Raw genomic sequence first — 14,147 nt, forward strand, 5'->3', positions numbered from 1 at the left:
CGATGCAGGAGCTGGGCCGCCACCTAAGAGAGGGCACATCCGCAAGGACTGAGTGGGACCCCAGGGACCCCCTCAGCCCCAGCTGTGCTCCTGGGTTCCTGAGAACGCTGGCCCCTGGATTCTTCCCATCTAGCCCCTACAATGACAGGTAAGCAGAGCGAGGCTGCGCCCCCTAAGTCCCTCCCAGCTGGTCCAGCAGCCCCGGGGAAGGGGGTGCTGTCACGGTGCCCAGCCTGCTCCTCCTCAGCCACACCCACTCCATCATCTCCAGCCCTTGGCTGGGTTCCTGGAGGAACGAGCGGTCGCAGTGATGCAACCCAGGTTCCCGGCTGATGAAACCCAGCCCAGGCCGGGAGAGGCGAGAGTCTAATAAGGAAACAATTTAAATCCACAACATCTGCCTGCGCTTCCCCGAAGAGAAGAGAGCACAGCCGCCCGGGGAGGGGCCCACCCCAGGGAGCAGCCAAGGCGTCCATCCAGGGGCTGTGAGGCGCTCGAGCTCCCATCCCAGCAACGTGGCCAACGTGGCAGCCCAGCGGCATCGGGCTCCTGCCAGGAATTCAGGGCCGCGTGCAGGGAAGCAGCTTGCTGTGGCTCTGACACTGCCAGTGACAGGGTGAGGCGGCAGCCAGTTCCTAGAAGCCAGTCACTCTGTGCTGACACCGGAGTGCTGGGCGGGGGCGGGGGCGGGGGCGGGGGCGGGCGGGTGGAGGGAGGGGGCCCCGGCAGCCCCGAGACCTCTTCTCGGCTCCCCTGCCAATAGGAGTCCTGCTGCTGGCCCAGGAGCAAAGGCTGGCATCAGCAAGTGACCCATGGAAGTACAGAATGGACAGCCCCCTGGGGGCTTCAGAAACTCCACATCGGGAAAGGGGTAGGGGGTCAGCCAAACCACTCAGGCTTAGTGGGGAAGCATAGGGTTAGGAGTAGGATTCTGGAGTCACATGCACCTGAGTTTGAATCCTGCCATTCATCAGCCCCACAACCCCGAGCTGGATCAAAACCCCAAAAGCGGGCAGGTGCCAGCTTCCCCATTTTGCAGACACAGGCACATAGCCTCTCTGCCCCAGCCTTCTGCACCCAGTCAGGCCATGTAGGTGGCCTCCCCACCACGCAGGCGAGGGCCTATGGACGCTCTTCTCAACTGACAACGGGGGGCCATTCCCTCTTGTTCTTAGAGCCCAAGAGGAGAGCGGGCCATTGAAGGGGTCCAAAGTAGACTGCTAGCTTTGACCAAGTGCTGATCCAATCCCACGCACCCCACTACCCAGTGTGACCCAGCCTGGCTCCTGTTTCCTAGGTATCCAGGCACACGTGCCAGGTGCTACTCAAGCATTAACTCTCTGCAGGCACGACCGCCACCTACTTCACAAATGAGCAAACTCTCAAGAAGTCCTCTGCTCACACAGGAGGTGCTTATCTGGCCCACCAAGCCTGACCTCACGAGCCCACCCCCAGAGGGCACTCACGTGGAATGGGGGATGTGGCTGCAACCGTCGGAAGCAGGAAGCCAGGCTCCTAACTTCCTAACTGAGCCTCCCCTTGCCCACCCCAGGACCATATATCTGGGTATTTCCCCAGGCCTTGAACCCGGCAGGTGGCCCAGGCTGCTCTTGGCTGACTCACATCTGGGTGGCGTTTGAATCATCCAAGGAAGACAAACAGGGGGGAGGGAATCCCATCCCCAGAGTCCTGTTCCTTGAATGGCTGGACGTAAGTGAGTCACGGGTGTGTCCCTGTCCTCTGAGCCCCTATCCAACCCCGCTAGGCCTTCCAGGTAAGCACCCTTCCCCCAACTACTGGAGCTGGACAAATCACTTCCTCTTCTGGGTCTGGGTCTTAGGTGAAAACAAAACAAGGCTCCTGTGTCTCAGAGCATGGGACTCCTGGACGCAGGGCCTTTGTCTCACTCACTGCTGCTTCTGAGTCCTGGGATGACACCTGGCACATAGTAGGTACTCAGTAAGTATCCAATGACTAAATCAGTGACCTTCACAGCCCTGCTCTCAACAAGGGCTGCCATGGGCCTTCGTGCAATGCTCTTTCCGTCTCCAGGAAGAGAGCCTCCCAGCTGTGGCTGGGCCATGTCCTCTGGCTCTCCACAGAGTCCAAGGCGTCGAGAGTTATCGCTACCTCTGGATCTGTCCCCAGCTGTTCCCACTGCCCCGCACATGGCTCCCTGGTCTCCTGAAGTGACCGAGGAATACTCAGAGACCACTCAGACTCAGAGTCATGTCTCCTCACAGACTCAGACCTGTTTTACCAGCCATCTTCAGCATTTCTCCGAGATTCCAACCACAGGACAGAAAGCTCAGGGTCAGGTGGGACCATGAGGCCATCACTCACCATTCTCTACCTCCTCCTTGACACCTGATTCTCCTACAGACTCATGCTCTGACCCTGGGCCAATCACTGCCTCTGTCATTCACTTATGCCATATACATTAACTGAGCATTAACTACACTGAGCTGGGCCTGAGGGGGACGCTGAAGATACCCCCCGAATAAGCCTGGGCATCAGTCTTGTCTGCATCCAAACCGGGCATGGCCATTCTTACTCATGTCCATGTGATTCCTCTTCAACTCAAAATCTTCAGAAGGGGCTGGAGCCTTCTCTTGGCATTCACAGAGAGTACCCAGTCAGTCAAAGGGCCATTCCCAAAAAATGGGGCAGGGCCAGAGCAGGAGGGAGAAGCCAATGCCTCCCCTCCCCCTCGGTGCTCAGTACTTCCCTGAGCATGGTTGCGACTAATGGTCTCCCCCGGCTCATGGGCCCCCAGGTCAGGGGCCATGGCTGTCTTGGCCACTGCTGGGCCCAGTGCCCAGTGCAGGGTCAGGGCAGTAGCCTGGCTCGAATCACAAATGTTTGCTGACTGGGTGAAAAACAGGAAGAGAGAAGAGAAACAGTTAAAAGGAGAAATGGAGGAACGTGGATTTTTCCTTTCTGTCCCACCCGTGGATCCCCTCCAATAACTGCCCGGGATTAATACCAATCACTGCCAGCCTTCGCTGAGCACGTACTCTGTGCCAGGGGCTATGCTGGGTACACAACAGGTGTTAATCTACTTAATCCCACACCAAATAGCTTATCACCCCATTTCACAGATGAGGAAAGCAAGGCTTAGCGAGATCCCGTGGTCTGGCAGCCTCAAGAGCCACTCCTCCCTCCGAACTGCCAAGCCCTGCGGTCCAGAAGCCCCTGCTGGGGTTTGCGAGCAGCAGAAGGAAAATCTGCAGCCGGAGAAGACCGCTGGCAGCTGCCAAGATGAGTTATGGCCTCGTAAACAGGAGCGATGCTTATCAGGTCAGGACGGTTCAGACCGCCCTTCCAGCAAGACTGAGGACCTCCTCCAGGCTTCCAGGCACCCAAGAAGGAGCTTCAGTTTTGTCTAGAGGCGCCCAGCACTCCCGAAGGCGTGGGAGGTCTCACGGCTGTTGCTGATACACATGTGTGCACACACATCCTCAGTGTTCAGCTCCCAGAGTCTCAGCACAGCCCTGTAACCAGCCCCCAAGGAAGAGGACAGGCCTCAGAAGTCCCTCCCAGGCATGACAGCCACCCGGCAAAGATAACCTCATCCTGACCTGTATCAGGTGGGTTTTGAATCAGATTGTTTTTGAACTTTATATAAACAACATCACACAACGTGCTCCTGTCTGCTTCCTTCCCTCAATGTCGTTTGTGATGCCCGTCCTGGTTGTGAGGGGCAGCGGTGGAGGCTCGAGCCTTGTTTTTGAACCATTCCATGATGACCGAGGTGGGAAGCTGCCCTCTCAGCTGAAAGCCACCTCCCCTTCTGCAAACTGGAGCCCCAGGCGGTCAACACCATGGCTGCCCCTGGTCCTAAGCGATCTGACTCCTCCACCGGCTTCCTGCCTGGGAAAGGTCCAACCCCCTCCTCCCATGGCCTCCTGCCACTCCAAGCCCCCAGGCCACTGGCTCCTCCCTGCTCAGCACTCTCGCCCTCGCCCTCCCTCCACCCCAGGGTGCTCTTCTCCCCACCACCTGCCCACTCCTCACTGGGACCAAACCCAGCATCGCTTCCTGTGTGTGGCGGGGGAGGGCTGTGATTGTAGGACTTTACCCCCAGGAGCCACCACGGGCCCTACACACAGAAGGTGTTCAGGAAATTATCCCTGAGGGACTGAGGGCCGCAGGTGTGCTGCCCCCGCGTGTCTGCTTGCAGAGAGGAAGCAATGGGAGAAGATGCCGGGCCTGCGAATAGGACCCAGACTTCTGCCTTCCTTCCCAGAGCCCTCCCGAGCCCTGGGCTATATGCACCTTCTCCCCTCTCAGCAAGTTTCGTCTGTGTTTGGCTGCCAGGTACGTGGCCCTGTGCTGAACAGGTAGCCCCCCGCCCCCGTATGAGCACCCCCACACCATGGAGGAAGAAACCAAGGCTGAGAGGACAAGGCCTCCGGCCACAGTCACAGAGCCAGCGAGCAGCTGCCAAGGTCCAACAGCAGAGCCCGGGGCGGGCCCCAACCCCCTCGTCCTCCGCATCCCACCAGGAGCATCCCCACCTCCCACAACCCATCAGTGCCCCCAGCTGCCTCTCCATCACACCCTCTGAGCCCATGGTGGTGCCCAGCTGCCCGCTATGCGGGTGAGGGCTGCTCCTGACACGGACTGATACCTCTGGCCCCGGGGTGGGGAGGGGCTGGACCCAAGCAGCTGGCAGTGGCCGGCACACGATCTGGCACACGATCCGGCACCATCAGTGCCCACGCTGGTTTGGTGCCAAGAGAGAAAAGTCCCAGCGCCGTGCCAGCAACGACCAACAGCAGCAAGTCCCAGGACTAAGATGCAGTGGAGGCCACTCCTGCCCAGTCCGGAGAAGAAGCGAAGAGACAGGGACACAGCCTATAGTGTCCCAAGATAAGGGCCCATGGTGGGTGTACAGGACAAAAGAATCCAGGGGGGGCTTCCCAGAGGAGGTGGCTCTTGGGCTGAGCAGGAGTTTAGCTGAGTGAAGCAGTGGGGGAAGGGAGCCTGAGGTCAAAGTAACTGCAGAAACAAATAGCTAGAAGAGTGAGGTCCGGTGGGAGCCAGGGGAGCGCCAGGGGCCTCCCACCCACTGAGGGGCCCCTGGCTTCCTCGCCCGCTCCCGTCTCCAGAGTCTGACACCGGGGACCTCCACCTCGAGTGGGGGGGGGCTATCTTCAGCCTGTCAGAGTGGGTTCCAAAGCTGGCTGTGGAGAGGGTCCCTTCCCGCAGGCAGGAGCCCACCCCACCCCAGCCCAGGCCCTCCTGGGGAGAGTGCCCCAGCTCTCTCTGGCTCAGAGCCAAGCACCCCAAGGTTCTAACCAATGGGGGCAAAAAAGCACGGAGACCCACCGGGGCGCCTGGGTGGCTCAGTCGGTTAAGTGTCCCGTCTTGATCTCGGCTCAGGTCATGATCTCGCAGTGCTTCTGGGTTCGAGCTGCACATTAGGCTTGGTGCCGACAGCGAGAAGCCTGCTTGGGATTCTCTCTCTGCCCCTCCCCTGCCCTCTCTCTCTCTCTCTCTCTTAAAAAATAAATAAACTAAAAAAAAAGAAAAGGCACGGTCACGGAGACCCACCGGAGACCCTGTGCTCCAGCATGCTAGCACGCCCCTTAGACACTAAACGTGCTCCTCGCCCACTCCCCCACTTCTGGAAGGCAGAGAGCCCCCTGGGGAAAGTGCGCTCTCTCCACAGCACTCCGGTCAGTCCTGGCCCACAAACAGGTGCCAGCTGCCACAGGACCAGTGGGCAAAGGGGGTGGGAACTGAGGTGTGCACCCAGCCCAACGCTGTGACCCAGTCCAGGGACGGGAGGATGGACTGCAGCGTGCACTGTGCTTCTAGCATGTGCCAGAAGCCAAGCTGGACGCTTGACAGGCATTATCTCACTGCGTCCTCCCAAGAACACTGCGAGGCAGGCACAACCAGCCCCACTTGGTAGGGTCTAAAGGACTAAGTCCCTTGCCCAAGGTCACACAGGCAGCAAGAGGCAAGACAGGAATGTCCTTCCCAGTCCTACAGCAGGGGCAAGGCACCAGCCTGACCGAACACGCAAAGTCCTCCATCAGAGCTGCTTCCTCCCGACCGCTGAACCAAGTTGGCTGAGGGGGCTGCTGGCTGGCCACTCTCAGTTGACATCTGGGTAGGGACGGGGGGATGGCGACTCCAAGCCTGCACGTGGGCGCCTTTCCAAGCCCAAGGTGCCAAAAATGGTTCAGAGCGGAGACCACAGGTTTGCAACCACAGCCCTAAGCAGACACCATTGCCAGGCACAGACTGGGCAGTTTAAGGACTCACCAAGGCCACCAACGGCATGGTGTGACCTCACGGAGAGCCAGAAGGCCCAGGAGATGACAGACATCGGGTCACAGGGCACATCTGAAGCCCTGGGAGCTGGTCTGGTGCCTCTACAACTAGAAGCACTGGCCAGGCAAGATGGATAATGAAGAGAGACGCCCCCGCTGCCCCCACCTCATGTTAAGTTACAGGTCACTTTCTAAGCAAATCCGATGTCTGTCGCCTGCTCAAACCTTGCCATGGCTGTCTGTCAGGATGAAGATAAACGCATACTGGCTGCCATGGTGTTGTACTGCCCATCCCCGGCAACAGGCAAGCGACCGCACGGTCGCCCCATGGCAGTCACCAGACTCCATACGCTGAGTCCTCAGGCTCCTGAGGCACGTGAGCAGACAAGCCAGTGGCCATCACAAGGCTCAGTAAAGGCTTCCCAAATGCAAGTCAGGACTTCCAGGTACCAAACAAGCCGAGTTCAAGGGCACTCAGGGCCCTCAGACACACGATGTCATCGCTGCTAAGAACCCCTGGCCAGAGTGGCTACCAGGACAGAGCCTGAAGTGAGGAACAGGCTTCAGGGAATAGCCTTGGCTCCGGAGACTCAGATCGCCTCAGGTCAGGGCTCTGCCACTGCCAGGCTGGGAGACAGGCGGCAGGGCTGCCAGGGTAGCACCTGGCAAAGGTGTGGCCAGCTGGCAGCAAAGGCCAGGTCCAAGGAGCAGACACCAAGGCCAGGCACAGGCTGGACAGGTTTAGGCTTCACCAGGGGCACCAGCAGCACAGTCTGACCCAGCGGCTGGCCTGGTGCCACAGCCCGGCTGCCTGGGGTGGCCTTTATGGCTCGCCAGCAGGACCTCTCTCCGCAAGTGTCTGCCTCCTCATGCCCCCCAGCCCACACAAGGAAGGCCTTCTGCAGAGGCCCCGGGGACCAGGCAGGACCTAGTAAAGTGAGGGAGACAGACTATGGCAGAAGTCCAAGGGTGTACAGTGGGGTCAGGAGCCTAGAGCAGGCAGCCCGTGGAGAAGGCAGTCGCAAAGCCCCTTGGGCCAAATGCTGCCACGTGGCACTGTTGCCAGATACCCAACTTAAAAGAAACCGAAAGTCTGGATTTTTACTCTGTCAAAAACTATCAGAGCACAGTATGGGGCAGCCAAACCCCAGCGATATTTGGCCACTGTGCACCCTCTGAACTTCCACCTTCTAGCAGCCACTAAGCAATAGTGGTGCCAGTCACTTCAGGACCAGGAAACCCACCTGCCCACTCTGCCTGCCAACCTTCTCTCCAGTCTGCCCACTCTTCTCTCTCTCTCCCTGCCACCACGCAGCTGGGCCAGCAAAACCCGCTCAGCCAATTCCAACTGGCCCTTACAGGGTGCTGGTCAGGCCCCCTTGTGTCTTCTCCACTCAGCAGCCAAGAGCCATCATCCTAATGGGCAAACCAGGCCGCACTGCTCCCCTGCCCCTCGGCTGGGCCCTCAAGGCCAGGAGCAGTCAGGCCCGGCAACTCCTCCTCCTCATTTGCACCAGCCCCCCAACCCTTCGGCTAAGGAGGTGCTCTCCTCCTGAGAGGACTTGCTATAAGGTAAATCAGCGCCTCCCTCTCCCTCCCTCCCCTGGCACCGCCAGCACGTGCATGGGCCGGGCCACAGGACCCGTGCCAACCGGGCACAGAGCCCTCTCGGGATGTTTGGGATTCTTCTTGCCTGAAGGATAGATTGGCTCAAGGCTGGAAGCCTGCACCCTGCCCTGGAGAGACCACGGCCCAGCCTGCTGCCTCCCAACTCACCAGACTTGGCTGGGACCTCGGCATCCCTCCCAGGACCCCGGGAAAGCCTTCCAGATGCCATTTGGATGCATCTGCCTGGAAGGCCTCCAGGCAGGGACCTTGGCAAATGCCTACTCTGCCCCAGTGCCAGCCCATGCCTGGCCCCAAATCCACAGCAGCGATTTTAGCTTCACCCCCACCTGTGGCCCTAGGGCCCCTTTTCCTCAGATGTCACAGGACCTAGCTTGGTGCCTAGAAAGTATCCAAATCTGGACTTTCCCAATCTGGACCCAGCCCAATAAAAAGAACCTTCTTCAAAAGTCTGAGGATATCACATGGGCTGTAGCTGCTTCCAGCCCTCTGCTACCAAGGCAAGGCAGGACTTCGGAGCTGGGCCTGCCCGATTTAAATCACAGCCCTGCCACTCCCTAGCTGAGTGACACGGGCCCATCACTTCAGGTGTCCTGACCCCAGTTTCCTCATCAGCTCATGGAGCGGTTCCAGGGCTCAACCGATCACACATCCAAGGTGCTCGGCAGGTCCCTGGCACACGGTAAGTACACATCAAAGGCAGTTTAAACCCTAATGATAAAAAGGTTATCTTCCCAACTGCATTACCAGATGGGTGACTGGCACGTGACTTCACCTCTCCGGCCTTGGTGCCCCTCCGGGTGACCAAGAGGATTAGCGGACATACCGCTTGCAGAACACTGAGCATGGCACCGGGCACGTAGCGCCGGTCCTCGGAATATGGTAGCCGTGAGCGTCACTGTTCGTAAGGAGGCCTCAGAAGGCTGAGGCTGGGGAACAGCGCGACATACCACCTGTTCTACCTGCTCAAATTGGGTCAGGCTGGAGCTGTGTACCCGGCTGTTGCCATGGTACCCAACATAAGGAAACACTCCGGCTAGGAAGGCGGGTGCTGCAGGGGTGGGGCCTCAGGCCTGCCTCACTCACACAACCCCCATGCCGCCACCAGCAGTCTCTGGGCCATCCCAGGGGTCCCTGGGGTTGGGAAGCGTATGGTGTTGGATCTGGGCCCAGGATCTGAGCAGGTCTCATCACCTCTGACCCTATTCGAACTCCAAAACAATGGGGCCTTGGCCATCTGGAAGGGTGGGCTGTGAGGCGGGGCTCCCAGACTGCAGAACAGGATGGGTGGGATGGGAGTGGAGGTGAAAGGAGCCCAGGAACCCCTATCTCCTGGGCAGAAGCCAAAGCAGCTCTAAAGCAGCCTCAGGTCCCAACATCACTGTCTGCTCTCTTCAGCCACACCTGCCCAGCAGCAGACAGGTACCCAGAGCTCACCAAGCGTCCAGCCTTGGGGGCTCAACGTCAGCTCCTCCCTCCACAACCCTCTCAGGTTTCATCCAGGATGAGGGCTGGGAAAAGCTGTTTGGGCTCGGCTGGGTTCAGGGAATCCATGGCTCCTTGCCAGGTGGGAAGAAGGGGAGGCAGAGGGTGAAATCCACACGCTGTGGGCCAAAACCTAGAACTTTCTAGAGCTTCCTAGATGAGGAGGCAGCTTTATGGCAATGGAAAGGCTGACGGGCCAGGTAGGGTGACGGTGGCCCCAGTGCCTGGGAGGAGACCTCAGTCTGGGGCTGAATACCGGTTCCTCAACGGGATCCAATACCCTGCTCACATATAGACCCTCTGCTGACTCCAGCTGGTCCCTCCAAGACACAGGACTGCTGGGGCCTGGGGCCTGGACCCCTCCCTCTGCCATAAGTAACTACAACTGCTGCAACAGGCACAGACATTACCCATGATCCTCACAACTCTAGGGACAGGTGTGACTTCTCCCACTTCACAGACAAGGCAACAAAGGCTCAAAGGTAGAAGAGGGTAGTGGTTAAAAGCACACCCCAACTCTGAATCTGGGCTCTGCTGTATTTGCTCAGGCAAATCACTCCTTCCCTGGGCCTCAGTTTTCGCCTCTGTAAAATGGGGATAAAAATCCTACAACAGCCCCTCCCCACCTGGACCCGGCTCCATGGCGTAGTCAAGGAATTAAGGAAGAAGTGCTAATAAAACAGGCAGCACTACACCAACGAATGCTGGTTCTTGGAATCCAAGAGGTTAGGTAAATCGCCCAAGGTCGCCCGGCCGTGAGTGGCCGACCCCAGGCCCTAGCTCTGAGCACAACCCCATCCCCGAAACCTTGTGCTGCTATGTGGGTGGCCACGGGATCACAGGCTTCCCAGGCAGCGGAGGACCGCCACCAGCCCCCACAGCAAAGGGCAGCCTTCTCTGAATTCCTCAGATAAGCAATTCCTGGCAGACTGGGGAGCCTCCGGGCCTAAGCGGGCCCAAGTGCAGAGAAAAGGCACCCCACCCTGTCCACACCGGAGATTCCTAAATCTGGGTTAGGCTGTATGCCCACCCACCCCCTACCCCACGCCCCGCACCCGTCCTCCCAGATCACCAGATTCATCCAACAGGTCTCCAAATAGGCCAAGTTGACAACTACCTCCTGTGAGGTCCCTGGAAAGCCCTTACTTCCTCTTTCTGGGCCTCAGTTTCTCCATTGCAGAACCACGAAGCAGCTCCAGCCAACTGGGCCCACAAGGAGGTCTGAGGAGCAAAGGGACAGACCAGAGAAGGGAACCAGCATGTCCTAGGCACATGTCCCAGGCCCTGGTACTGCATTCTATCTACTGAAACTTCTCCACAACTCTTACAGAGACCTGCACTGGGCCCAGAAAGTGACAGATCCAGGACTCAAACCCCCATCTGTCAGACTCAGAGACACTCTCCCCACCACAGGCCCAAACTATGTAATCCCAGGTGGGCCCATTCAGTGGGGGCAGCTTGGGAACTCAGTCACCCTCAGCAATGAGCTGGACAGCTGGACCTGCAGGATGGGGAAGAACACAAGACCAAACTGGATTGGGCCTCTTTCTGAGAGAGTGGCAGCCTCCTTAACAAGGGCATTTGCAATGCAAAACAACCCAGCCCCAGCCAAAAGAGGACAGTCACTCAGAGAGGGCTGGGCAGGCCCAAACCTAGCCACCTCCCTCCATCCAGACCAGGAGTGCCTGGGAACCTGTGGCTGGCCCAGTCTCTAAATCATATGACAGCCCAAGCGGCCAGCTGGGTGCAAGGTGGCCTGGAATACTCCTGATTGCCTCAGCCCTTCCAGGCACAAACCCTGGTGGGCTCTTTGTGCAAGTCTGAGGAATGGGCCGGCATGCAGGGCCCCAAGACGGGCTGAAAGAATGAACCCCCACCTAACCAGCTGGTCACCTGCAGACGGGTGCCCGGCACCCTGCCAGCTTCTCAGGCCCAGACCTCCCAGATCACTCAGCCCTGCCTTGTGCAAACCTGCCCCAGACACACATAATCCCCAGAACTCCCTGGGCCCACAAGGGCGCTTCCACGTGCCAAGTGACTAGATCTGGCTCATCATCCCCCTCCCCTGCAGGCGCGACTGCCCCAGCTCCTACCTTGACGACAAGCTGACAAAATCCCCGCCATCCAGCAGCCGGACTTTGCAGAAGAGGACTCCGTTCACGAAGGGGACCGCAGTCAGCTCCTCCAGGGTGAAAGTGGTTTGAAATTTGAATTTCTTCTTCTTCATCAAGAAAGCCATGAGCGAGTTCCCTGAGTCTGAAGCCCCGAAGGCCAAAAAAGGGGGGAAGCCAGAAATCCCCAGGATTCCTTTCCCTACACCACACCCCCTCCTCAAAACATCAGAGCCGGATCCCGCCCAGATGGTGGCGAAGGCGGCCGAGCGGGCGGAGATCTGAGTCCGGAGGGCCCAGGTCTGAGCGACCAGTCCAGTTCGCGGGCCGGCTGGCTTCACCGTCGGGGAGCCGGGGCTCGGAGGGGCTCAGAGTGGCCGGGGGCTTCACCGGCATGTAAACAGCGGGGCATGGCCCAGGAGGCAGGGGTAAGGGTGGCAGGCGGCGAGAGACCGGCCGCGCTGGAGGGCAGCATCCCGCACCGCGGTCCCCGGGGAGCTCTCAGCCGCGCTACCGGGCGCGGCTGGCGGACCGGGGAGGCCGAGGGCGGCGGGCGGCCCCGCCCCCGCCCCGCTGGCGGCCGGGGGAGGCGCCCTCGCCGCGCACACGCCCCCGCACCTGGGAGCGGGGCGGCCCTAGCAGGTGAGTCCGGGGCTGCTGAGGGCACCCCCAGGGGGCGACCGGGAGCGCTGGGGGCCTCTCCGGGAGGCGCGACGGGGACACTCCCGGCCGGGAACGGCCGGCCGCGGCCCCCTCCGGGCGGGCACCAGGCCCGGGCAGCCGGGGCGCCGCCTCCTCTTCGGTCCTGGGTCCCGCGCCGCGGGCCCCGGCGGAGCTGAGGCGCCTTTCCGGCCGGCCGGTGGCACCCGCCTCGCTCGCCAACTCTGCCCAGCACCCCGCGAGCAGCAGCGCCGCCGCCTGCGCTCCGGACGCGGCAGCCCCGGCCCGACGCTGTGCGGCGCCACTCGGAGAATGCTGAGGCCCAGCGCGGCCGCCCGCGGAGCCGCCGCCGAGCGCGGGAGGGGCGGGGCACCGGCGGCCCAGGCTGCCCGCGATTGGGCGACCCCGCGGGGCGGGCGCGGAGCGCGATTGGGGGACGGCAGCGTGGGGCGGGACTTGCGGGAGGCAGAGGCGGCCCAAGACGCTTGGATTGGTGCGCCGCGCGGCTGGACCCGCCTCCTCGGACTAGGCCGGGAGAAGGGAAGGGGAGAGGGCCCCCGAGAAGGCGGTGGGAGGTCGCGGGGCGGGAAGCCCAGGCTGGTCCGGTGAGGAGGAGGGCGCGAGCGGAAGAAAAGAAGAAACAATGAAAAGAAACTATACGAACACTATGGCTGTAATGGCCCTCCAGCGTCCCCCCTCCCCCCCCAGACTTGAACTCGTTAGACACTAAATCGAGCCCAGAGGTAGTGAATCCATTTTTCAGAAAAAACACCCAGAGAGGTGGCCAGGACTAGACCAAGCAGGTTCTTCGCCTGGGAATCTAGTTCCGAACACTGAGAAGGAAGTGTCTGCAAAGGCTTAGCCGAAGGAATGACTTGGGGCAGTTCATCACGCAACCCGTGCTAGACCCAGCTTCTCCCCCAACCTGCTTTCCAAGCCTTTTGTTGTCGGCTAGCTTCTTAGATAGTTATGGCTGGTCTCTCTGACTACATTAACTCCCCTGGATGCAGAGACCGCTTCTAGAGCCTCGGACCTCCCAGGCTCTGAACACATTGTCGTTCATTCATTCAGCCCCGAAATGTTAAGGGGCAATCTGCTCCCAGCTGTGTGAGTGGTGGCCCTCTCCTCCGAGCCTCTCTAAGCCAAGGATCAGGTGAAGAAGCAGCCTGGGACACAGGCAGCAACAAATCTGGTAGATGAGAACTGTGATAGTGGATGTACAGGGGCCTGGAGGAGCTGCGTGGATGCAGGGACGAGGGCGAAACCATGAGGCTTCTCACACAAAGTTATCCAAGCCAAAGCGGGATGCGTGCCCCGAGTTAGGCAGGGCCCATGCAGAGGGAGCCTCTAGAGGCCAGGAAAACAGAGAGTGAGGTGCCCACAGAAGCCCTGACTACTTCATCTGGCTGCATTGAGATCTGGGGGAGGCAGAGGGCAAGAGATACAGCTGGAAGGCCTGTGGTGGCTGGATCTTGCAGAGTCTTGTAGGCCAGAGTAAGGAGGGGAGCCACTCACACATTTTGAACAGGAGAGTGACCCAGACTTGGTTTTTGTTGTAAGAAGCTTGCTCTCACGGTAGGTAGTGTGGAGGAGAGCATATGGGAAACAGGGGCGAGGAGGCTTGTGGTGATCCAGGCAAGAAATGATGAAGGCAGAACCTCAGAGCTGAGAGAAAACGGGAGGATGGGTTTGAGAGGCATTTGGAGACAGAAACGGAATGGACTTGGGGCTGAGCTGGGTCCAGACATGTAACTGAGGGCTCAAATTTCTGATTTCTTTCTGCTTCCCAGCCATAAAATGGGTAGCAACCCGTGCTTCTCTCCAGTTTGTCCCATCATTTAGAAAACAATTCAGCCAGGTAGGTGAAAAATTATGATTGCAGCTCTCACTGCTCTCACATATCCCCATTTATCGCCAGGGTAGTTGAGGCCTGGGAAGTTTAGATCATTTGCCTACAGTCTTGACCCTGGAGCACAGG

General features: G+C 59.6%; 1 protein-coding gene across 1 annotated transcript in view; it reads right to left on the minus strand.

The window, feature by feature from the left end:
- FAM102A (family with sequence similarity 102 member A) overlaps window positions 1-12,046 on the minus strand; it is a 35,067-nt gene extending 23,021 nt beyond the window's left edge. The window contains exon 1 of the mRNA XM_043565961.1: window positions 11,492-12,046. Within this exon, the coding sequence (XP_043421896.1) occupies window positions 11,492-11,637 (146 nt within the window). The 5' untranslated portion in view covers window positions 11,638-12,046. The remainder of the gene's footprint in view (window positions 1-11,491) is intronic.
- Between the last annotated feature and the right edge of the window lie 2,101 nt (window positions 12,047-14,147).

The sequence above is a fragment of the Prionailurus bengalensis genome, chromosome D4 (assembly GCF_016509475.1).
Source record: "Prionailurus bengalensis isolate Pbe53 chromosome D4, Fcat_Pben_1.1_paternal_pri, whole genome shotgun sequence".
Lineage (NCBI taxonomy): Eukaryota > Metazoa > Chordata > Mammalia > Carnivora > Felidae > Prionailurus > Prionailurus bengalensis.